The sequence below is a fragment of the Rhinichthys klamathensis genome, unplaced genomic scaffold (genome assembly GCF_029890125.1).
Source record: "Rhinichthys klamathensis goyatoka isolate OS25496 unplaced genomic scaffold, OSU_Roscu_1.1 h1tg000090l_1, whole genome shotgun sequence".
NCBI lineage: Eukaryota > Metazoa > Chordata > Actinopteri > Cypriniformes > Leuciscidae > Rhinichthys > Rhinichthys klamathensis.
In genome coordinates, this window is record NW_026606629.1 from 310,269 (window position 1) to 337,300 (window position 27,032).

At 38.7% G+C, this 27,032-nt stretch overlaps 1 protein-coding gene across 2 annotated transcripts in view; it reads left to right on the plus strand.

The window, feature by feature from the left end:
• nck2a (NCK adaptor protein 2a) overlaps nucleotides 1-25,927 on the plus strand; it is a 65,979-nt gene extending 40,052 nt beyond the window's left edge. For both annotated transcript variants that reach the window (XM_056251780.1, XM_056251781.1), the window contains exons 2-4: nucleotides 11,129-11,370; nucleotides 22,324-23,114; nucleotides 24,326-25,927. In XM_056251780.1, the coding sequence (XP_056107755.1) occupies nucleotides 11,145-11,370; nucleotides 22,324-23,114; nucleotides 24,326-24,520 (1,212 nt within the window). In that variant the 5' untranslated portion in view covers nucleotides 11,129-11,144 and the 3' untranslated portion in view covers nucleotides 24,521-25,927. The remainder of the gene's footprint in view (nucleotides 1-11,128; nucleotides 11,371-22,323; nucleotides 23,115-24,325) is intronic.
• The last annotated feature ends 1,105 nt before the right edge of the window (nucleotides 25,928-27,032 follow it).

A 27,032-nucleotide genomic window follows, 5' to 3' on the forward strand; every position in this document is an offset into this window, starting at 1 on the left:
GGTCACGGTTTCCACAAAAATATTAAGCATCACCATTGATATAAATGGTAAGAAATGTACAAAATCAGCATATTAGATCATAGGATTTCTGGAGGGATCATGTGACACTGAAGACTGGAATAATGATAGTGAAAAATAAGCTGTGCAATTACTGTAAAAGAATTACATTTTAAAAATAAAACCGGAAAGTGTTATTTTAAATTGTAATAATATTTCACAATATTGCTGTTTTAATGTACTCTTGGTCAAATAAATGCAGCCCTGGTGAGCATAAACATTCAAATAATCTTACTGATGATAACAAACTAGTTTTGAATGGTAGTATATGTTTTCCATTGAATGTCCAGCAAAATGAACTATACTGTGATATATCCTGCCATAACTGTCATTTTAAAATACTCATACCATTATATATACTTATAGCGCCCAGCCCCTAAAAGCACTGATAAGAAAATAAATGATTAACAGTTTTCCTGATTTTTAGAGAGCGAGCAAGGATTTTGGAAAAGGAATCCAAACGATGCGATTTGCCATTCAGGACCACCTGTTCAGTGCATCTCTGTGTGCTGGGCATGGCAAACCCTTTTGTTTCAGTTTGTCTGGGCTTCAGTCCCCTCTCTCTGTTCAGCTCCAGACACCCGTCCGCCTGTCTGTCCCTCGCTACAGAGAGGGTTTGGCCACTGCAACCATAGAAACCTGCAAACAATGGCCCATACTCTTACGAAGGAGAGGAGAAAGAAAGGAAAAGGCTGAGTGAGAATGCTTAGCACGGGAAAGGAGATCTGTGTTGCACGGTAATCTGTCCTGAGATGAGCGTGAGAGCTGTCAGACCTATGACATACATGGAGGTTACCCACATTCCTGTGTGGCGTAAGGAATGGTAGTGTTGTGTATTCCAGGAAACAAGTGTCTGATGTTTAATTGTGATCTTAATCTGTGGTCACATTTACCGTTTTTCGGTGAATTTGTACTGACAAAATCCAGCCATTTCAATGAATTAACGCGATCTGGAATCTCACGTGAGGGCGAAAGATTTTCCCAAACAGATTTTGCTATGGGTTCACCTCAAGATTGTCACGCTAATTTGCCGTGTTGACCAACCAAAAACTGCTTGGTTTGAAAGTGGCTTCTCTGTGAGATGTGGAGCCTTTATATGTTTTATTATCAAGATGGTCAACATGTGATCCAAAAATTGACTAGTCGATTTGTGAGGTTGATTAGTTTTAGATTTTTCTAGAGATGTGGGCTTAATTAGCATTGTTTTTTGTTTTTTTGACATATCTTGCATATTTTAAATGCCTTGGCAAGTTATAAATTGTTTGACGTAGAGCTGCACGATTTTGGTTAAACTGAGAATCACAATTGTTTTTTTTTTGTTTCAAATAGAGATCACGATTCTGATCAAACAACAAAATAACATGTAATTTACTAGGGGTTCTGACCAAAAAATAAATAAAAATCGGGTTGAATGAGTGATTCTATGACTCACTCATAAATACTGCTTGTTTCATTACTGGATGAATCAGCTTTCTGAACGATTCTCTTGAATGCATGATTCAATGACAAATACATTTTTAACAGTCACTGGTGGCATAATAATGTAATCAATACAATCGCTTCCTTCCATAGATATCACTTTCTATCCAAAGTATAAACTTTTATCCCAGTACTTCTGTGATCATTTGAATATTTGTAACCTGTGAATGTGATTTTGTCAAAGGTTTAATAGACATGGCTGAATCGTTGTCATTTAGGAATGAGATCATGTGGGTGTTTGAATCGAGATCGCGATCTTTTAAAGATTAATCGTACGGCTCTAGTTTGACGTTTAAAAAAACGTGTGTCGAGACATCCTGTTCCTTCCTTTTTTTAAATGTTTTTCTGATGCGAGACTTTTATTTTGAAAGACATGCGTGAAAGCAGTTGACTCTTCTGTCAGACGTACTTAAAGTAAAGTGCCTGAGAAAACCTTGTTGCCTAATTCACTATCTGTGGTCAGACGAGATGTTGTCGTGTCATTATTTGGTGCATTCTGTGTTTTATTTACCACGGTAACTAGTTTCCATAACCTTAATCCCTTAACATTTTTCACTTTGTGTTGTTTGTAATATTTTTGATGACTGTGGTGACTCATACCAACTTGCTAACCGTATATTACTGTTTATTCATCAGTGTTAGTGATATTCTTACAATTTATGTGAATGTTAACTGAAGTGGGATGGTATTTGTGTGTGTCTCAATCAATTTGATTGATTTTAGATTCCTAAAAATGTGGGTTGTGTATTAATGACCACGGAAAATGTGGGTCCCACTGCCAAACCAGTTAAGAAGAACCACCACTTCATGTCCTAGTAGTCGAGTAATCATTCAGACAACCCACCAGCTTGTTGATATTAAAAATATGTCATTTTGCACATCCCTAGAATGCAGAATATTTATTCATAGATTTTGAATATATTAGATGATCTTTGATGGTTTTTAGAACTTCAAAAGTATTCAAATGAAAGTCAAGATTTTCTTATGACTGGTGAATATTTGTGTGGGTTTTTTCTTTAGGCTATAGGGTCAGGGTTCAGGGGTCGTTTCAGGATCAGCGGGTTCTTTAGATTATTACTCTGAGGTCTGAGATGCATGTTAAACAATGGAAAGATTGTTTGCTGAACAATGCCGAATTCATTTGTGGAAAACAAAGTAGAGGAATGACATCAAAGACAAACAATGCTTTTTCACTGCACTCAGTCTTAATTCAGATCCTCCTCATTATCCAAAGCGATGACAGAAACCTTCCCGATTCGGTTGTGAGACAAACAACGTTGCTATAGTGTAAGCTATACATGAAGTGTAGCATACAATCACATCACCTTGGGACATGCTGAAAGTCATGTGCTGTATTTTTTTCTAAGGTTTTGCGTAGTAATGTGGTTTAATAAGTCACTGAAATATATATTTTTTCTCTTGTGATCAAATGTTTGTAAGGAGAGTGGGACCTCAGTGGAAATCTGTTCACCATTAGCCATATGCTTTTGCGTGAAAGCTTTTATGATGTCACCAAGCAGTCAAACAGTCATTAATTTTCTTTTTATTGCTTACTGAAGAAGAGTAACCGCTAACCCCATCAGAGACATTACAGCGTGCGTCACCGCAAGCACAGCCCACTGTAATGGAGTTTGGACTTTAGGTTGCTTTTTATTTGCTTTGGATATTAGCCGAAACAATGAATGTGACATATTTAACATAACAGAACTGGTGAGTCTGTTATTAGTGGTACTCCAATTAAAATTTTAGATCAATAGCAATAAATTGGATTTTAACTTTAATTTGCTGATGATAATACATAATCTCATGGCACATTCCAATGAATTTGTATGTTTTTGTAGGATCTGCTTAAAAAACTGTTATTACTGGTGTTGTGATGTACATATGTGCTTTGTCCCAAACTAGTTTTGATGAGCGACATGAAGAGTACAAATTGGCGTTTTATTATGCAAATGTATTAACTTCTGCTAAAAGATATAGAAATGCATTATTGTAGATGGTGTTTAGGGACATACACTGTAAATCTGGTCAATTTTAAATGTGTATCTTAGCAGGATTGGAACACTGCATCAATCAATGAGCATCCATGATTATAACTAACTGTTTTAAAAATATGCTTTTTACTGTAATGCTTTAAAAAAAATGCTTTTTACTGTAAATATCACAAATATTAGACATGTTCACCTTTATTTTGAATACAGATTTAAGTAGTTGCTTTGTCCATAATGTAAAATATCACAAGTTTAGTCATCCTAACTGCTGTTGACAGTCTACTGCCGTTTCATCATCTTCCTAGTCTCTCATTTTCACAAATAACTGGTTTAAACTGGTCTCGCCATGTCGCTGTCAAACTTGATTCCGTCTTACCACTTTCTATTTTAAGCTGCTCGTCCATTTCTCACTGTTGTATGATGTAATGTCTTGTGTTTTTGAGATCACCCGGTCGGTAGGTGTGTGTGAAAGTTCATTCCCTGGTAGAGGTGTGTTGAGTTTACTGCTGGTTCAGACTAATCATTAACACCAGCAATGGGAAAACCCATGTATCTGCCTTTTAAAGGTCCTGACCTGATTTCTCTACCGCTTTCATACCGGGACAAATTTACTCGGTCCCCTTCTGCACACTCCACAACATTAGCTTATTCTTGAGCCTGTTTGGATGGTTCTGAATGTGTCTGTGTTGGTGCTAGAGATGTTTGCTGGAGGGAGACGAATGTGGCAGTTGCTACAGACATGACAGGAATCCAAAAGAGGCCAGGAAAGCATAAAATAGATGATTGGTAGATTCATTCTTAACCTCTGCACTGAAGAATCTTATGGGCCTTCTTTTTGTCATCTCTCTCTTTGAGAGTGCTCCCTCTTTTCCCCTTTTGCCAGTGTTTTTGTGCTGTGTATAAAGCTCGAGAGAGTCTCTATAGAGTGCTGATTCAGCCGGACAGAACCCTTTCTTTAAATCCCACTCAAAATTCCCACTTGAGGGGGAAAGCCAGGCCAGCTGGATTTTGGGAAAGTAAGGGTACATCTGTAACGTCCTCTTTCTTGATTTCTCTTGTGCTCTCTTTCTCCTTGATCTTATTCTTTATTTATTTATTTCTTTTCTCCCCAGGATACTGAAGCAACGTTTTCCATTTGTTCACCATTTTTTGTCATCTTATCGCTTTCTAGTACAAACAATTGAGACATTGGAGAGAATGACTTGACTTTGACTTTCATTTATTTGTATAGAATACAAAAAGCATGATTTCAGCACAATAAAACCCTACAAATTATGCATTGTGATTGTACATAGAGATTATTGCAGCTTCTCTGGTGACTAATCGAACACACACACACAGACAGAGTGCCCTCCATAAGTATTGGGATATTAAATACAAAATTGATCTGTTTGCTGTGGTGTCAAGAAATCTGTAAATATTATTAACAAATGAATATGAGGCAAAAGTACAGAATGTCACACTTTATTATTGGCTGTTTCAACACATATGTATTACCAACTAAGAAGAACAGCACATTTAGAGCTTCATCCCAATATCTAAAAAGGTTCTTTTCGGAACCCAAAATGGTCCTTCAATGGCATTGCTGCAAAAACACCTTTAAGGAAGCTTTATAAAAATAAAAAAAAGCAGTGAATATATTTTAGCCAGATATTTGACATCTGCTTTGCGTGTGAGAGATGTTTAATTGGGTTAAGCGAATGTTAGCTGGACGTTTGCCTAGAGGATGTATTAGTCGTATTAAATGCTTTTTCTCCCTCGAGAGCAGGGCTCAGAGGGCTAAGTGCTTCTGGACTATGGGAACTCATCTTGGCTGAGTATAGATCAATTCAAGGTCAGAGAGTGGCTTCCTTCTCTTCTCGTCTTCACAAACATTGTACACTAAGACATCATGGCTGCCGGACGTAAGATCTGAAGTTGAGTATGAGTGATTTTCTCCTTGTGGTGAGAAATGTTTATAACCCGGCTAATTGGCTCTTTTTGGTTAAAAGGCTTCTCCCATGCGTATGTGTAAGTGAGCGTAAGCTGACATTGAGTCGGGAAAGATTGATCATTACCAAGCAGCTTTCCGGCATCTGAGTGAACGCCAAGCCTTGAGAATTGATCTGCTTTCCCGCGGCAGAGCCATCGCTCTTCTTAACAGCCTTGATTATGAAGGAGGTGGGCTAAGCTGTGTGGATATTACAGGGGGCGGGGCTCCGATTAGCCAAATGAGTGTCATCTATCACCTCGCTGCCGGGACAGAGACCGAAGAGGACAGAGGGGAAAGAGATGGACGGGCAACCTTTAACAGCGTCCTCCGACACAACGACCATGATTCTGTCCTGATTCGTAGAAACAACAAGTGATGATAGAAATGCAGTGTTTAGTAGATGTGCGATTATATCAGAAGCTGGTATCCATAAATCTGTCACACATTTCTTTTTCTACAAACAAACTTTTTTTCAAATGTTGTTGTTGATTTTATCTCAGCAGATGGTTGACAAAACATGTGGAAATGTGAAAGTTTTTTTCTGATATCTGTTCTCACCGCACCAGAATATTCTGCATGCAATGCCATTTATTCTTGCGCATTTTTAGTATTGTTTTGTCATGTTGGTGATAAAACTATTGCAAATGCTGGTATCTGACATGGATGATAATGTGGTACTGTTCGGCATAGCTGGCATTTTACGCATAAAGTTGTAAAAAGGGTTTTGTGAACCCTTAAATATTTTTTTTTAACACATGAATAACTTAATCTGTGTCTCTGTCAAATTCAGATGAGATGTTTAACAAAATCAGTCAGCCCTGTATAATAATTATAATAATGAGTCTGTCCACATGACTCTGATCAGAAGTGTTTCTTACGGATTTGAGATTTCAGATGAATTTGTACTGTATATGTCTGTAGCAGCAGTGCTTTAGTTGAGATTATTTAAGAAGACTGTACAATAGCTGCACACTCTATGAGAAGTTACATATCTTAATCATTTTTTATAAGTGTCTCGCATTAAATCAGAGGTTCTCAGCCTTTTAACTTGAAGGCCAACATAATATTCAAAGATGTCTATTGTAATTATGACAGCACCGAATGAAAATGTTGATGCATTCATTAATAAATTTGCCTTTTATTTATGCGTGTGTGTGTGTTTAGCATTTTAAATACATTTTAATTATTACTTTTTTAAATATAATTTTAAGTCATCGTTTGCTGAGGCCCCCTGATGAGAGAACCTCAAATTTACATTGCACCACCACCAAAAATTGTAGTAATTGACTTACTAAGTCAATTACTAGCTGATTAGGTTACCATTCTGGCCCATCCCTTACATATAATTTTGTATATTTTTTTCTCCCTAAAGAGTTACTGAATGCATTATGCATTTAAAATTATGATTAGTGGTCAACCAATATATTGCCTTTGCCGATGTATTGCCATTTTTTAAATGATCATCATCAGCGTCTTTATTTGAATATGGCTGAATATGATTCCCTCTGCACAGATTTACTAGAATGAGTGGTTGGTTGACACTGGTGGTTACAGTAATTACTTCCTTTTTACTCATCTTTTTATTTTCATGTATTTATATTTTCCAAAATGTCTTTATTTTTGAAAATGCTATAATACGATTGCAGAATTAAGAAGTTAATATCTAATTTTAAATGCTTTTTTTACATATTTTGTATCAGAATACTTTTTTTTAACTGTACTAATAATTTTTTTTTATTTCCAGTTATTTTTGTAAAATAGATACTAATTTTTGTATTGATCCATCCCTATTGCCATGTCAATTCCATCTTTCCCTCTTTTACCTGTCTGCATTCTTTGACAGTGTTCGTGACAAGCTTTGGCCTGCTCTTCCCGCCTTTATCTCCAGTCCTCCCCTCTGTATGCCGGATAGAGAGTCCCGTTTAGCAGCTCCTTGTTCCCTGTGGCGAGTGAGGTCACACACTTCTGGTAACCTTCTGAACCTGAAGCTTGCAGCCAGCAGAGTGGAATGGCTGATTTAAAGCATGGGGACATTTCTATCCAGCTGCTGCGCTGTCTTGGCCAGCCTCTTTCCTAATTGAACTGTCATTTAACGACCACTTTTAGAGAAAACGAGCTCTGCCTTTGAGCTGCCATATTTGCATTTATGAAATATAGCCTAGCGTGGATAGATACTCTTCTCACCAGAGGTAATGAAATCCTTTATGTGGTGTAATTGTGTGCGGCAGGCATCTCTTGAGTTATATGCTGCGGTGCGATGGGTGTTAATATTAGAATTGCCGCCTCATTAAAGAAATAAAACAAAGGTAAAATAGGGCCTAATTTTTATAAACTAAATCAGGTTTTTTTTTTCTCAATTAAAATTTTTCTGGAATCCGTGTTAATGTTTAAAATAAATGGTAGTAATTAAAAACATGTCCAATTAATTGTAATCACAAAACATTAACAATTTAAGAATGTATGAATTTTTTTATTTTTTATTTTTACAATAACCCTATGAAATTTTTTATTTTTTCCGAATTTTGTTGTTGTTTTTCTTCTGGATTTATGATTTGATACAGATTATCATCAAAAACGGTGGTAATCAAATGAAGGCATAAAACATTAACAATTTAATAATTTGATTATTATTATTACTTTGACAAGTGCATTCTACTATACAATAGTATTTCTGTCACAATTTCTTCAAGTCAAACCTACATTTTTATTTTGACGAGTTGTAGTGAAGACCTTTGAGTTTCTGTATGTATATGACGATAGTTTGTATCAAATGAAAAGGTGAAATGCTTGTGAAGTAACTCTCAAAACTGTGGTGTGTGTATTTGCATTTTAGTTTTAAGCCCATAATTCATGGGTCAAATTAGTCTTGTGTAGCCAGACTTGAGCATAAGGTCTGGCCCACATTGCAGCTTGTTCTGGCCAATAACCTCCCGTTTAGATCAGAAGAGACCATCTGAACCACAGTTTGTCTTGTTTTTACTTGCAGTTTGAACAATTGTGCAGTATTTGCCAGTTTTATGTGCAATATGCATCAGGCGGTCAGTGGACGTTCTGTGGGCGTTCAGCTGGTGTGCTGCCTGAGGCTGAGCTACAACTTCACTTTGTCAAAGCGAATTAAATACTGTAGCGACCTTCCGAGGACAGTTGCATGGAGATCATGCAGGACCTGAAGTCCTGTGCTGACACACACTACAGCCAATATTTATTTTAAGGGAAGGTCTGTTTATTCTATAGCCTAGGGTCTTATTGCTATCATGAAGACCCTGTATATACCGGGAGAAAAACGTTGCTAGACTATAGAAATAGACTCACAACAGCATTCAGAAACCTGAAAGCTTTGCATATGGGATCTGCATCACTTGAGCGTTGTAGGCAAAGCGTGAAATGAAAGCTGTTGCTCACACATACACACCCACATGCGCATACACTCTCAGGCTCACTAGGTCTGCCCTTTCCTTCTAATGGCTGTGCATCTGACTTAGTACCCGTGCCTGAAGCCTCTCTCAGCAGGAGCACAGAGCTTTAAGTGCGCTTGCCTGAAACACCATCAATACTTAATCAGTCCATTACTATTCAGTGCATATTTAATCCTTCGGCAACCCTCTCTCACGTCTCAGGCAATCCGTTTAAAATTGGCCATGCCAATAAACCCGCCTACTTATTCATTTATGGGTTTAGCAATTGCCTACTATCATTTCTGTCATTTTGCTCAGAGGAACAAGAACACTCCATGTATTTTGAAAACTTCTGCTCAGCCTTTGACAGTCTCAGTCATTTTTAATGGCTTTTCTGTTTGAAGGTTTAGCTCTTTATTTAATGAGACCAATGGCATGGATTAAGTGGCTTAACCTTCGCGACTTTGCGAACCTGAGCGAAAACACTTTTCTGCCTATATCGCTTTCCCTTTATCACTTGCATTTTATTACTCACACTCTCTTTATAAGTCTTAAGATTCATTGTTTGCTTTGTTTTTTTAGGCTTGTGCTGTTGTCAGCTATATTTATATATATATATATATATATATATCCGGTCTCACTGTTTAATGTAACAAGGATGAATATAATTTTTAGCGGTGAACCAATATAGGTTTTTAATGGTCAAGACAGAACAGAACAGGCTGTCCGATATAATGCCATAATGTGATATAATGCATATGTGTGTTAGTGTTGGAATCAAATGAATAATTATATACACAAAAAAATTACCAAAGAAGAAATTGTGCTTTGTTAGTCTAAGGGAGGCAAATATCCAAGCATGCATGGTTATAATTTGCTGATCCTAATATTGTCAATCAGTCTTTCAAGATTTATCAACAATTTGCATCTAAACATGATGTGACGTGTATAATTTTTTTGCCACTGACTTGTGTCAACAAATGGAATTACAAAAATAATGTTTTCAAACAAGTTTACCCTTTTTGCTAGCTTCTATTGGTGTATCGAGCTGTCAAAAGCATTGTTAGCCAACTATGGTCGCAAGTTATGTCATTAGCATCATAGTTCAACAATTCTGTGGGGTTTTTTTTAAGTCATAGTTACAACTGATATTTGCAAACAGCATCGCAATGTTGGGTGGTTGGAACTGCAGTTCTTGACCTGTAGTTAGAAGTAGTTTCTTGTTAGGATGACATGTGGACAAATATTTAGTACAATCTATGTGTCCCAATTCATGTACTTGTCCACTATTCTATGCCATTTTGTATTATTATGAATAGTGCGAGAAGTGCGTTTACCCTAAAAAATTCCAAAAAGAAAAAGTGTACTTCAAATGCACTGTCGCATATTGCATAGTGTATAATTTGGGACAATCTATCTTTTTTTTTTTTTTTTAGCCTTTCGGACAGGACATAGTGAGACAAAGATTAGCCTTATAGATATTTGTATTGAATGTACTAATAATCACATGTAAAACCCAGAGTTAAAGATAATAGAATATAAACAAGGTCATTTACAGAATAAAAATATAGGGACAATATACATTTCATTTTACGTGAATTAGTTTGTCAAGATAATGAAAGAAGTAAACATGGTTTGAACAGATGGTTCGAAGTTACTACAATTTCAAGAAACAGTAGTGACTAGCTAGTTAATTTATCCAACAATTAATTATACTATGGTTGACAGTGAGTTACATCATTGTATGGGAAACTCTGGCTGGGATTATCAAATGAACAGAGAAATGTTTTGATAGCACCACAGAGCCAGTGTTTACACTTTTCAGAGAAATGAAAGTGTAAATGACTTACTATTTGTGTCATCTTTAACCTGTTAAACTAAAGTGTTACTGTATCCTAGAAACTCCCTTTTGTTTCTTGACTCCTCCGGTTTGTCATGTCTTCTCTCCCTCGCTCTGGTATATTGGTTGGGTGGAGGGAGTGTGAGCTCACCTGCCGATTCAGATGTGTTAAATAGAGCATATGTAATCATGTCTGTCTCTTGTCTGAGTCATGCATTTGTCATAGAGGGCTTGACTTACTGTCTTACGGCAAAGATATTGTCCAGACCTTTGTAAGGGTTTCCAATCTTATCTGTACATTTTCCTTGGCATTTAATGATTGTAATAATTGGTCAGGTAATGGAGTTAGCTCTTCTATAATAATTGATTTCTTTCTCTTTCTCTCTTTTGGTAGTGGGACTCGATGAAAGATGACAGAGGAGGTGATTGTTATAGCCAAGTGGGACTACACGGCTCAGCAAGACCAGGAACTAGACATCCGGAAGAACGAGCGCCTGTGGTTGCTGGATGATTCCAAGACCTGGTGGAGAGTCCGCAACGCATCCAACCGCACCGGCTACGTCCCCTCTAATTACGTGGAGCGAAAGAACAGTCTGAAGAAAACCTCACTCGTGAAGAACCTGAAGGATACTCTTGGTAAGACGTCTCACAGTTCAGTGAAGCATTTCACCAGTTCACAGTCCTGCCGAACTAGTAAAGTCCCTTTAGGGCAAGTTGGTTCATTCTGCAGCCATCTTGGCAACACCCTCAGGAAGCTATTTTTTATTTAGGCAAGTAGAATATCTACTCAAGTAGTGAGAAAACAGAAATCTCCTGAACCCAAGTTTACATGTCCATAGCACATGCCAAATCAGCGAAATCTGTCAAGAATTGAAAGGCTTGCTTTCCCTTGTTTTGGTTCAGTGTTGAATTTGACAACAGGCATTTTCATGACTAAATCTCCTTAGTTAGTAGCAAAGGAGACCAGTCAGATTTAAGGCTCTGCTCATTAGCCAGTGGTGTTGTTTGGATCTAAATGTCATTCTGAAGAGCTTGTGCAGGTCTAGAGCTTGTATTCCTTCAGTAGGAGATGACGTGTATGAAACACCCTCACAGTTGCCATGCCCTACTTCCCCCATACGCCCCTGGAGCTTCATGCCTTTAACGCTCAATCTCTTATCTCAAGGCACTAAGGAAGACTCTTGGGACTGTCGTTTTTTTGCAGCGAGTTGTGCACAAGCCAACAACACAAAACAAACACTGGGATTTAGGAAGCAACTGAACCAGTGGAGTGCCTTTGATTGCGTGTGCTATGCTTTATAAAAATGATTTAATTTATTGTTGAGGTACTTTGATCTAAAATCAATGTGCGGGGCCGGCCTGATATCATATGTATCACAACACCGAGAGTAAGTGAAGCATCTAACAATCACTTGCCTTAAATTTTTGATGATTTGTTATGGTTTGTTAAGATAGGATCCATGCAAATAATTGAAAATTGTCACTGTTTAAAAATGTATCTCATGTTCAAGTCAGCGTGGCCCTTGGGGCTGACACTGGAAGTCAGGAGCCCCCCTGCTGTCCATTACCAAAATCCTCAATACACTATACAGTTTAGACCTCAAAGTAAACATTAATGTATTGTACTTTATATTTGGAAATATTCAGAAATGCTTTTTATATTTTGTGTTCTCTTGTTTTTTTTTTTTTTTTTTTTTTTTTTAGATCTGTTATGTGTAGAATCATATTTTCCATAACTGCCCAATATTTTTTTCACAAGTGCAAGTTATCCATCAGTTCTCCCATGGGCTGTCTCAGGACCTAGATTTTGGTAAGACACTACAGGTGTGGAGGATTAATGGATTTCTAGCTCCAGTGCATCCCAATTTCTAGGCCAGAGCCTAGAAATTGAACCTAGCGTTTCCATTTTCATGTGCTGCAGATGGAGAAAAGAATTCATGGGTTCTGGTTGAGAATGTAACCTGGAAAGTTTGGAAAGAGAATTTTGAAATCCATCCACACTGCACTGACCATGCAAAACATTAGAGCATGCTTATCCCCGTCTATGCTTTTGTTTATCCCATATGTGATTACCAAGATTTAATGAGTTCTGAATAACATTTTGTTATTTTGTTAATGAGCTCTGAACAACGGGAAGCAGGGAATCGATAATGCCTCCTTTGCTGCGGGGGGTAGAGACGCAGAGAGGTTTAATAGCTACTGAAGTTGTTAAACGCAATGCATTTTCCCTGTGACAGCCAATGAAATTGGAGTAGGCTACCATTCAGCTTTCATGAAAACAGTGTTACATTTTACCTGCTTCCTTTCCATTGTGTGTGAGTGAATGCATGTGAATTCCAGGCAGGTTCAGTGGAGAACTGTTAAAGCAGGTTAGGCAAGTGTTGAAATGAGACTCCTCATTCAGATTTAATCTGTTCATCCACAGCAAAATGTTAAAGGGTCACTCCACCCATTTGCATTAAGAGGTCCATTGTTAGACAACCAGTCATACTATTGAATGGTCGTGCAACATTCTTTCATTTTCCCCTGAGACGAGAGAAATCTACTATTTACCTTTTTCACTTCCTCCTACAATGACGCAAAAATCGTCATTTGACGTCATTGTAGGAGGAAGTGTAAAAAGGGGGGATTTCTGTATAGACTACAAGCACAAATTCCCACCCTTTCAAACCCGCCCATAGGGGGTTGTGCCTAATGCGCTAACAGAGCTATCACAGATCAGTGGGTGGGACTTCACTTGTAGATACTGAAAGCAATATCAGCCATCTTGTTTATAAGCTAAGCTAACAAGCGCTGTGGAGATAGGAAGTTACGACAATGACGGAAGAAACTAAACATGATATGGAAGTAGAGGATTTTGAAATTCTGCTGCTCGAATCCGCTCTTCGTGGCTATCTTTACGAGCCGCAATATAGTGAAGAGCAGCTGAGGCTGATGGAGGACCAGGAGGCGGCTGCCTGTCGCGGACGAGGAGCCCGGACTGGGTCGAGCTGAGGCGGGCTGCTGGTGCGTGTGCTCTCGCTGTGCGCTACGGACACAGATAGAGTCCGTCTGCTGCAGAGAATTTCAACGATCGCAATTTCTCCTGGACGAAATCTCTGAATCAGACGACCACACGGACGTTTGTGTTGTGATGTGAACCATCCTAGTTTCGCCTGACTGAACATGCAGGTATCATGCAATAATTCACCATATAGAAAGAAATACAAACGAGTAATTCACTAATGAGTTTGCCAATGTAACGGGGTTCGCTGTTGTGGGAAGAAGGAGGCTGGAACCGGCGAACATTTAAACGTTTTAATAGTAAAATAAACAAATACAAAACAAAAGTATAAGCCAGCTGGCCACACACAACTGAAACAAAACATAAAATCAGGCCTGTTCCTTTTGTGCTTCCGCTCCTCCGTGAGAGATATGAGACCGCTGCACAGGTGTCATTCATTATCACTCGCGTCGTCCTCTCACGTCCCTCGCCCTCGTCCTGCTCGCCACAGCCAACTAACTAGACATTTTTTGTGAAATGAATTTCAAACTCATTTGGCAGCTAGCCTTCTTGTAGACGGAATTTCTCTGATGTTTGCGCTGTTCTGGATTAGTGGGAGTGGCTTGCGGAGCTGTGGCTTGCGGAGCTGCATTGTGGGAGTTGTTGTCTTACATACAAATGCGCCCCAAAGTTATTTTCTGTCTTTTCTCGGTCAAGAGGGCACCAAATTCAAAATTTCTTTTACATTTCGACTACATATATAACCCACTTTCAATAAAGATTAATGTTGAAATGGGTGGAGTGACCCTTTAAGCTTGGGATAATGAACAGTAGAGATGGATCAGCGTAGTGGGAGTGACTTGTTCTTAATTTGTGAAATGATTTGGAGTTATGATTACATTAGTATTCCTCCATAATCTGTGAAAGAAAGATTACAGGGGACCCGTTACTTGTATACCAAGAGGAAGGTCATGAATATGCGGCAGTGACCTTCTAAGTTAATTCTGCATTGGGAATTAATTCCCACTGAAAGGCCACAGGGGACCTCTGATTGGTGGTTGTCACGGATACCTGCACTCAAACCCTCCCTCCATCTTGTTGAGCTCAAAACCTGTCACACTTTGAAGATCAGAGGATCTCGCTAAAGAACTGTCAGCGTACCCTCACACACACTTCCTCTTGGCACCTCTGAGTTCCAGAACCCGCACCTACCATCATTCCACTTGCATCTCACAAGAGTTGTGCTTTGAATTGGCATTTCCTAATAAACCATTTCATCAAGACAAGAGAACAAAAAAGTGCAAAGAATGTAGCTCTGTGGTTCTAATAGCTCTATTTGCTTTTGGGTATCCCAAACCAGCCCAATGCAGCAACATTAGCTTGACTGAAAAGGCCTATCCTTTTAATAGAAGTTGATTGGCTGGTGCATAGTCAATGGAGAAAGATGCTTTGAAAGATGTGCCCATATTGGTGCAGTTACAGCATCAAACCTTGATCCCTTGGATTCTCCATCTGTTTGTCTAACCAGTGGCAGATATTAAAGTTAAACATAACTTTAGTTGGTTAGTGTCTTCCGTTATTGACTTTTGCTTTGTCTCCTGTGGATTCCACAAAAGGGTGCATCAAGGGTGCATAGTGACCTCAAATAGGTTCATGAGAAGCTTTATGAATCATAAAATGACAAATGGGACACCCTAGGGTCTCATGGACTTCAAAGAGTAAAGTTCAGCATTTGAACAACCAACTGTGTTTACATTAAAACCACATTAAGACATTTTGACCTAGAAATGCATTGTCGTTCACAAGCACATTATTGCACAGCATGGACACTCTTCACAGAGCATGCATGCACATTTTTCCCAACTTTATTATTGACTTGTTACTAAAGTACTAGGGCTTTTGACACAAGTCTTGCCGTTTTTATTTTCCTTTATTTACTACAGCTAATTATTTTGTCTAATCCTTTTGGGGGTTCTAACCACTGATCTATATAGAGAACTGTATTGCTCATGACGTCATAAAAAGTGAAGCAACTGCGCCACCATATTGGTATTCCCTAGTATTGGCTCACATTCTATTGAATTAATAGGAAATCATCTGATTTTAATAAGACAGCATTACTTAACGAGTCAGCGTTTTTATATCTGAAGGAAGGCTATACATTCTACAAACGTGAATAAACGTTTAATAGGCAAACGTGTTGAACGTTTAAAGTCGTGAATTTCCCCTGATTATTAAAAGTTACATTCATCTTCATTATACAGTAGTGAATATCAGATCAGCTGATGGACAGGACACCTCAACATTTGTATTACAAAGGGCGAAATGATTCTGTGATTCTATTCACTGTGGTTATTTAAATATGTTATATAATTTGATTGTATTCGTACAGTAACTGTAAATGATTCAATGGTGTTTGTATTTAAGGACATTTCCCAACATTCGTTTCGAGCAAGATGATGCATGGTAAACCTTAGATTTGAATACAATTCAGTGCAATATAGTAATAGGGAATTGTATTAAATATTTTGAATATTTATTCAATCAATTTCTGTTAAAAATCCCAGATTTGTTCGTGCTTAATATTTCCAGCATAATTACGTTCATAAAGAAATCTATTTCAGTTACCTGTGTCAGCAGTGTGCAGAAGACCATAAACATTACAGATAATGTTCGAAGTATCAATTAATGTGATTGTCCATACATATCTTAAAAACTATTCATGTGTGACTGATCCATGGGGTTATTTTGGGTCAATGTTTTGGCTATAAGTCAATGATGCCCTCTGTTGGTAGGGAATAGTAAGATAGCACTCTTAGCCGATCGCACTCTTCCGGTGGCTTCACCGCCTGCTAGCAGTTTAGAATGCATGAGCAATCCAGTCATGTATATAGATCAGCGGTTCTATCACCTTCTAAAATATCAACACTGCATTATGTGGATGTGGTGCTACGATAGGAACAGTCTCCCTGTCTAAAACATTCTTAATGTGCAACATTGTATTTCCTTAATAGAGGCAGGACTCAATGAATGGCAAATGGAGCCTGCAGGTTTACTGTGGGGTAAGTTCCAAGCTAATTACATAGATGGGGAGTTAATTGAATGAAGAGATATTTGGGTAATATTGTGGTATGGAGCATAATGGAAGGGGGAGTACCATTATTGAAGCTTTGATGGTTGGATGATTTTGCCTCTTAAGAAGTCATTTTTATATTGGACAGAAGACAGAGCATAAACCGAAGGTGTAAAGGTTAAGGAGAAAGTGGTGATTGCTTTCCGGAAATGTGAGTTGATGGACGGTTATTTTGCCAACTTGTAATAGCAGAAATTAGGGCTTTGTGGGTGTACAGTTGTGTGAGTGCCTTTGTGGAATAGTGTAAGAACACTGTCTGGCTGTGTTAAAATGAACGTGTTGTGACGGCCATGAGGGAGTTTTTGTTATTGTATTACTTGCAGTAGTATGGTGTGCCATGTTTTTGTCACTTGAGATGGACCAAATCAGCTCTTTAAATCTCTACTCAAATCAACAGCTTCATCTTCTTTGGGACTTTTGAAAAGAGGTTTCACATTGCTTCACCTCAAAGACTGCTTGCACTCAGTTTTCATATATTTTTTCTGTCTTCATTCTCCTCCTTTTTTAAGCCTTCTTAGGCGTTCCTATCACGTATTTGTCACTGGTGGTGGGACGTGCTTCTATTTCTAGATTTCCCAAAAGGTCTCTGTTCTGTTTGTTGCAGTGTTCATTCCCTGTCAGCCCGAGCCTCAGAAGCACACAGCACTATCCGCTAACACAGTCTCAGAGTTCCAGCATAGGGGGAAGTTTCTGCTCCCTTTGAACTGGAAGATTGACTTTTAACTGTTCTTGTTTGCAGTCCAGGTCACTCCCCCATCGTAGAGATTTGAATTCTGTTACTGCTCCAGACTGCAAGTCTCTGTTTAGAGCACTGATGCTAACTGACACTTTGCTAGGCCCCACGTTAAAAATGTTACTGACCAATCGTATCTTAGCAACTATTCCTATCCATTATATTATCAGACAAGCTTTTGCTAAAGATCTAAGGATCTGCACGTTCGGATAGTTTAAAGCTTAAACAGACTTTTCCTGAAATGATCTACAAATATTGTCATTGCCGGGGCATGTATAAAACTTACACAAGGAACTGAGTTCTGTGTAAGCCTAATTATGAAATAAACATGTATAGCATGAGCCTCAGTAAGAACAAATATATTTGCTTAAATTTTAATTCACGTTAATAACTTTGTATCATGATTGATCATTGTAGTAGGTACTCAAGCCCATCCCTACCTTCTAGACTGCAAAGGGCAAAGGGTTGATATATCTTACTTTAAAGTCCTATTAGTTCTTACCTCAGAATTGGCAGAGGTATTTCCAGGTTAATGTGCAGTGTGGTGTGAGTCTGACATTCCTAGGGGAATTACCTGTTAAGTGTACTTCAGTGGTCAAGGACCCAGGAGTTGAGGACTAATGGAAAATGGGGCTTCTTTTTTTGTCTTCACACATATCTGTTAGTGCCTAGGCATGCGACTCGCGTGCAAAATGATGTTTGTGTATATGTGTATGTGCAGGCACGCATGAATGCATTTGAGAAAGCTTTGCAGTTCATTTGATAGGCTCCTAGAGAATTGTGACAGACATCAAATGTTATCTGTTATTCTGTGCATCATTACTTGCCAAACTGACTTCTCTTTCTCCTGTCAACTCACGTCAGGATGAGTTTCTTTAGAGATTTTTCTCATCCTTCCCTTGAACTTTCCCAGTCTTATCAGTATGAAGCAGCTCCAGCATACTGCCCCTGTCGCCTGGGAGGCCCATTGCGCTTTAGTTGCTCACAGACAGCTGGGGTTTGGAGTGTGCAAGGAGTTAGCAGGCCTCAGCTCATTTCCACACCTCAGTACACTATGTACTAGTGTTGTCAAAAATATTCATACTTTGATATGTATCGATACTGAACTATCTTAAACTGTTCCAATACTCCTTTTCTGCAGTATCGATACACCGATACCAGCTATGAGTTCTCGCTCTCTCTTCTCTCCGACAGCGACACACACCCGTCTCCTCTTATTCATCTGTCTCATTTGCTCCGGTTGAATAGTGTTGGTGTTGGCCTGAATTTCAGCATCGGGTTGTGGGTATTGTGCATAATTTTACTCATTCCTGCAGGTGCCAAGCTCACACCAAAAGCACGCACACCACTAATCTATGCAAGTGGCGCTCACATAAAGCCGCCTCTCAAACAGCTTGCGAGTACCAAATTTACTTGTTGCATTTAAATGGTATACAAAATTGTCAAAATGTCTGTCTTGCAGAGTATTCCAGTAAATATAGTCAGTTTTGGAACGTAAATAGTTGAGAGAAAACACATGTGGAGTAACAGTATATTGGATCCGTTCGTACGCTCTTAAAGTGACAGCAGCCAAATAAACCTGGTGGTGTCTGTTAATTAATCAAAGAACAAAAGACAAAGAGAAAATAATTTGCTGATCTTGACTGAATAATTTTTGTAACTATAATTGTAACTGGGTTCCCACGGGTCCTTTAAATCCTTGAAAGTTTGGGAATCTGAAAAAAACCTTGTCAAGGCCCTGGAAAGTTTTTGAAAATAAACATAATAGATACAAGTTCTTGAAAGTGCTTGAATTTATTTTGTGAAAGAAGTTTTCTGGAAAAAATTCCATATTATTCCCTCCGGTCCGATAATGTGTTATTTCGCCAACACTTCATGGCCTATGCATGCTAGCTTGCTTGATTTACGTTAGTTATGCGCATTCACGCGTTACGTTAAAGGAGTAGTTCCCTTTAAAATGAAAATTAGCCCATGATTTACTCGCCCTCAAGCCATCCTAGGTGTATATGACATTCTTCTTTCAGACGAACACAATCGGAGTTATATTAAAAAATGTCCTGGCTCTTTCAAGCTTTATAATGGCAGTGAATTGCAACCATTGCAAACATCAGATTGAAGCTCAAAAAAGTGTATCTATCCATCATAAAAGTGCTCCACACAGCTCCGGGGGGTTAATAAAGACCTTCTGAAGCAAAGTGATGAGTTTGTGTTAGATAAATATTCATATTTAACACGCTACAATGTACAATTCTAGCTTCCGGCCAAGCGAACATAGTCTTCTTACGCCTAAAGCGCAACTAACGCAACTTGTGACGTCGAAGTAGCGTAGTGTGTCATGGCGTGGCGTAAATATCAGCAGTGCGTCGCATTACTCAAAGAAGTTGCGCTTAAGACTTAAGTCGAACCCTTATGTTCGTTTGGCCGGAAGCTTATTTATCTTACTTTATAAAGTTTTACATTTTAATTTTAGAATACAGTATAGGATGTACCAAATATTCTTCAGTTTTATGCAAAGCAGAAATACGACAAAGGACAAATAAACAAATAGAATATCAGATCTCTGTCATATGGCCAAAAATAAATGCAAAAGAAAAAGCTCTTTTGCATAGTTGTTTGACACATAAAAACTGTAATAATGTATCTTACAATGTAACCTTGCTCTCACTTGAAATGTGTCCCCACGGGTCCAATTTGATGGTATTGGACCTGGAAAGTCCTTGAAAGGTCCTTGAATTTGAAGTTAACCATTAATCTGTATTACATTTTTACAATGAAGACTATCCACTGTTATTTTACATGAATTACTAAAATTTCCACAGTTATCAAAAAAAATATGAGATGATAACAAATAATCTGTATGGCGCTATATATGGCAGTTTCCCCAGTGGTATCGAAAATGGTATCAAATATCGATATTTTTTTCAAGGTATCGTATCGAAGTTGGAAATTCTGTAAATGTAAAATTTGGAAATGTACTCTGCCTGCAGTGACAGCACACTGAACGTGCACATGCACACACATGACACTTTTGATTATGTGTCGTACATGTCTACATGGGAACAGTAGAGGAGGCAGTGGCAGATCTCCTCTGCTACCTGGGAACAAGTGAGAGGGCTTATTTTTGGCTGCCTGTCAAGACACTGGGATGCAAACCGGGGTCCTTCTTAGGATACGGCAGGGTCCCTGTCTATTTCACTGGCATTTAGAGAATGAATGTATTTGACATGTACGAAATGCTCATTATAAAAACCAAACAACAACATTTTTAAATCATAAGGCTTTTTCTCGTTTGGTCACCAACACATGCACAAGACATTGAATGGTAAACGCTGGAAAAAGTGTTTACCGGTATATGCAGAGCAAAATTGGAAAATGGGCAAAGACCTGTGTGAGCTGATCTGGTTTTTGACCTGTATCATATAAAAGAACACTAGATTTTAACCTTACACATCACCGGGTTATTAATAGGAACGAGTCACTGGTTTGACTCTAAACAACGATAAAATTCCCGACATTTAGCATGACAGTTTTTATATTTTAATTATATTTGAATGTGTGCCAGTGTGTGTATCAATACTTTTTGTATATTTCCAGCACATTTTAACAATACCATGATAATATTGATAACCGTGATAATTTTGGTCACTATAATTGTGAATTGAAATTTTCATACCATTTCATCTCTAGTTATTAAGCCTTATCTGTACAAGATTTTTTCTCTTTTTTTTTGTGAGAGTGATGAACGTGTATGGTTTTAGGATCTGTGCTCAAACCATTGTCTGTTTTAGGTTACTTGTTCCTTTGTTAGATAATCAGATCATAGTAATCCCATTTCTCTTTAAAGCTGAATTTGAATGTCTTCAATCCTTAATCTCTCTTTTCTTCCATGGTTCCCAATGCACCCCCAGGACTCAAGTGTTTACTTTCCTCCTTGGCCTTTAACACAGCCTGCTCTGTCAGATCACTAGTCTTGAGTAGATCAGCTTCTATTTGCTCAGAAGTGGTGGCAATTTTTTATAGTAGAGAGAGACATCAAGACATCAAGACATCAGGGAATTTCAGGGTACTTGGCAGTCTGTGGTTAGAGAGTAGGAATGGGAATTTAAAGGAGAAGTCTGTGATTTCTGCACTAGTCGTGTCACCAACAGTTTGGCAAATCATTTTTGTCCCATTTGGCTTTTAAAGGTGCGGTAAGTGATTTTTGAATAATGCTGTTGAATGTGGATCGTACCAAGCACCACAACAAGCTTGTAGCCAATAAGCAGAAGGGGGCATGTCCACTCATGATGGGAGAGTAGAGAGAGTGAGCCAATCAGCAGAAGGGGGCGTGTCCACTCAGGATGGGGAAGGAGAGTGAGCTGAGCAAGAGGGAGATTTGAAGAAAAGAGAGATGGCTGAGAGAGAGACATTACAAAAGAGAAAAGCTCAGAGGAATATCACTGTAAAAAGGAGGGGATATGATCAGGCAATGATTTAAAATATCAACAGTGTTCAACAACGATTTTGAAAAATCACATACTGTACCTTTAAAGCAATACATTTTCTGTCTTTGTGACCGATTCATTCGAAAGAACCATTCAAAATGTGTCTTTCTGCTCACGGAATCCAAGTACATTGCAATAAAAAGGCATGTCCTCTGTTTATCGTCAAATCAATGATCTGTATAGACTCAAATGAATCAATAGTTTTTTTTTCAGATTCTCACTTCCTTACTTTTTTGCCTCTTTCTATTCCTCTCAGGACTGGGAAAAACGAAAAGGAAGACCAGTGCTCGTGATCCATCTCCCACACCCAGCACAGAGGCAGAATACCCATCCAATGGCAGCACAGGAGGGGGTGGAGGGGGCGGGGCCGAGCGGATCTATGACCTGAACATTCCCGCACTGGTGAAGTTCTCTTACGCAGCTGAGCGTGAAGATGAACTCAACCTTGTTAAAGGGGATAGGGTGGTGGTCATGGAGAAGTGCAGTGACGGCTGGTGGAGGGGTAGCTATGCCGGCCGTGTTGGTTGGTTTCCATCCAACTATGTCCAAGAGGAGGTGGGATACGCAGACAATGATGGGGTCTTTGGGGACACTTTGGGGGGCTTCCGGTCTTTGAAGGTTGGGCAAGGTGCGGCGATGGCCAACGGCCGGCCAGGAGGCTCCGGGAGCTCTGTTCTGCATGTGGTCCAAACTCTGTACCCCTTCAGCTCCGTTACGGAGGAGGAACTGAACTTTGAAAAGGGCGAGACTATGGAGGTTATGGAAAAGCCAGAGAATGACCCAGAGTGGTGGAGGTGTAAAAACAGCCGCGGCGTTGTCGGCCTTGTGCCCAAGAACTATGTGGTAGTGCTCAATGATGGGCCAGTAACGAAGGGCTTAGGGTCAAATCACGGCTCGCCTCACATCAGTCACACGGTGCCCTCACGCACAGGCAAATTTGCTGGAAAGGATTGGTATTATGGTAACGTGACACGGCATCAAGCAGAGTGTGCGCTTAATGAGAGAGGAGGGGAAGGGGACTTTCTGATACGGGACAGTGAGTCATCGGTAAGTTAAACTGATTTTAAACAGTTCGCTTATATCTATATGCCAAACTACCTGTTGCAAACAACCTTTCATGTAGGAATGCAGTCTTATTTAGGTATGTAATTTATGGGAAGCCAAAATGGGGGAAAAAAAACGTCACTAGCCAAGTGAACCACACAGTGTTAACCAATTATTTGTGCGACCCCCAGGATAGTGGATCTGTTTACTTGCACAACCCACTGACTGTTCTGTGTGACGACATATCTATTTGGACAGTGCTGAATAAACCATGAAACTTGCACAACTTATTTGAATTCCTTTGAGACTTTGACTTCCCATAGTCAAATTGTGTAGGGGTGGACAGTATGACCAAAATCTTACACCTAACCTCCAATCGCTCCCCGGGCGGGCGCCACAGTAATTGGCTGCCAACTGCTCCAGGTGTGTGTCCAGGACTGTGTGTGTGTGTGTGTGTGTGTGTGTGTGTGTGTGTTCACTACTCAACGCTCCTAATGTGTGCACTAACTTGGATTGGTTAAATGCAGAGGACAAATTCCGAGATTGGATTACCATACTTGGCCTTCTGTCATGTCATAATACAAAAAGTATACTGTACACACCTGTGGCCACATGTCATTTGAATTCTATAGTAATGCACCAAGTTGCGAATCTTGGCAACCATAAGTCTACACCAGATGTGAGTGGATTGTAGCAACAAAAAAAAAAAAAAAAAAAAACAGTTATAATTAACAAAGCTGTCTGACCGGTCCTTTACTGAGACAGATTTTTAATATATGCCATAATTTTCTGCATGTGACAGTTTTAAAATCATGCCATGATATACAGTATAGCAAAATCTCCGTTTGGTTGCTTTATGCTCTTAAAAAATTGTTCATAAATTATTATTGTGCATGTAATTTGTCATTTGGAACAGTTATTAAAAAGAAAGATAAAAAATTGCATTTCACATAAAAAAGCCATCAGCTTTTCAGTGATCAGTGATTTAGGAATGAAAGAACTTAGAAATCACAAAGAATAATTAAAGATGTTTTTATTATTATTGATTATTTCATTAAAGAAATCCTGGAACAAATTCTGTTATTATATAATAGTTCTGGCTGTTATGTGGCCTTATTTAAATCAATGCTGCCATCTGGTGTTAGGCATGGAGAAGCAGCAGCAACAACGTCCCATTAATTTCTCTCTCCGTATCTCTGCCTGTTGTTTTCCAGCCCAGTGATTTCTCCATTTCTCTGAAGGCTGTGGGGAAGAACAAGCACTTCAAGGTGCAGCTTCAGGATGGAGTGTACTGCATCGGCCAGCGGCGTTTTAGCAGTATGGAAGAGCTTGTAGAGCACTACAAGAAAGCGCCCATCTTCACCAGTGAGCAAGGAGACAAACTCTACCTTGTCAAGCCCCTTGCCTGAATCTGGCACTGTTTTAACGGACGTTACCTCTTCCCCCGTGCACCTCTGTTTCCTTCTTCTCTATCTTTTCTTTTCTCTTCCTGCACACTCCTCTGACTTTACTGAACCCTTGACTGAGGGGATGAAGATATGCTCCTTTCCCAACCAACTTCAAGGACTTCTAACTCTACATCGCCTCCACGCTAGTAGGGAGCAGTAGCAACTTTATCCTTCTTTTAAAAAGAGATGTCCATCCTTGATACATGCGTCCTGTTTAGTTTTTTTTTAAAGTGATTTACAGCCACCTTGGAGATTTTAGTAAAGACAGACAAAATGCCATCCTCACTAAGCAACATCTGTAGAACTCTCTTTGGACAGCTGTTCTTTTGCTCTTCCTTGTTGCTGGTAGAATCCACAACCTCAACCCACATTATATTGGTTTACATTTCTCTGCCTGAAAGAGCATTACAGTACGTACAATTGTAGCTCTTGTACTGAATTATCAGAGGAGAATAGATTCATGTGCATGTCTTAACCTTGATTCCTCAGAGCAGATGGCCATGTGAAGAATGAGGAGTGCGATTTGGTTCATAACTGAAGATTTGTCTCCATTCATAGAGCTCATACAAAGACCACGCAACATTTCCGTGCGTTCACACTGGTTGAATCCAAATCCGATCCAATTGTTGGAATGACAGTCCGATTTCGCCCTGAAATAAAGCGGTGCTGTCCCATCCTCTGAGCCTTTACAGACACTGTTTTTGCATCTACAGTCCGTCCAGCATTCATGAAGGCAGTGTTTGGACTTCTCTGCTCTTACAATGCGAACACACACAGCTTTCCAGGTATTTCTCTTGGGTCCGAGTCACTTCAGGGTTTCTTCAGAATCAGGGTACTTCATAAAGGGAGATAAATGCCGCAGTTACGACATGCGGTAAAAGAGACTGGAATGAAACGGGATTGTAGCTTCTAAGAGAGAGTTAGTCTGAGAGTTTTTGAATGTGTGTCCTTTCAACCAAATGTGCCACCCACTTCCAGTTCTGCTATACTGTTGATGTCTTATCGCACCTCACCAACACGTCTTCTCTGCTCTCAGTAACACATAGTTGATTGTGAACACTAATTCAAGAGTAATAAAACAAAAAATATGGTTTTATTTCTGTACTTTTGTCAATTACTCTGTTTACCAATAAGCGTGTTGGTCAAGGGGTTTTCAGATTTTTTTTAAAAAATCTATTTGTCTGAATGTTATTGAGCAATGTTATTTAATTCCTCTTTCCACTGTATGTACATATATATATTAAAAAAAAAGATATGGTGCATATATGAATCGTTTAGATCCAGCATTATGGTACTGTATTGAGGACAGTGTGGTGAGAATTAAAATACTTTTGTTCAATAAAAGTTTTGCAGAATAACGTAAAAGGACTTCTGCGATGTTGCCTGTGCTTTCTTTCCTCATTTTTCCAGCAATACTGATTTCTGTGGTGCAGAGAATAAATGTATCAGTGCATCACATGCACAACACCTGCTGATAGACATTTAAAAAATATATACATCACATAGTTTAAAAATCTGCATGTGTGCAGTTCACCAGTAGATGTCACTATTAGACAGCTCTAGAGTAAAGCAGAAAAATAAAACAAACAATGTACCTTCCCAGTCTTTTCAGACCGCATGCCCGTTTGTATCCTTTTAGACCCATTTCCTCTATCTTTGACAATAATGTTTAGCCCTTCATTTCTAAGCATAGTATATTACCTAACTGTGATAAACAAATACACCTTATGGAATATTTATTCATTTTTGTGTCAGAAATTTTGAGAGAAATTATTATCAGAATGATTGTAGCTTATGGTATCTACTGACGTACTGCAGGTCCTGTGACGTTTGTTGTAACTGACGTTTGTAGTACATTAAACTTTGATGATATGTGACAGGGGCCACTTGTGCTTTTAGGGGGCATGCATAGTTCACCTAAAAAGGAAAATACTTTCATCATTGACATTTACACTCATGTTATTCAAAACATGACTTCTATTAAGCAAAAGAAGATATTTTGAGAACGGTCTCATTCGTTTTTTGTTTTTTTTTCATCGATGTCAATGGGCACCGAAATGGTTTGGTTACCAACAATCTTCAAAATATCTTATGCTCAACAGAAGAAAGAAACTCACAGGTTTTGGAACAACATGAGGGTGAGTAAATGATGACATTAATTGGGTATCCCTTTATCCTATTTTTCTGAAATCTCTACAGTGAACTAAAATATTTCATTTGTTTTTTTTGACAAGTAATCTTGTAGGCCTATTGGGATAATGAGCAGTGATGACATCACACACTTTTAATATCTAGGTACTTTTCTGCATCTGTAAACTCTACATGCGATATAACAATTCAAATTGATAACAAAAACAAAATCTACTGCATAATCTTTCAGATGGACCTAACACAAATCAACAGAAAATGTATTTATCTGTAGTAATATCATGAATGCTCAATTTATAAAAGCAAAACTAAACCATTTATATTA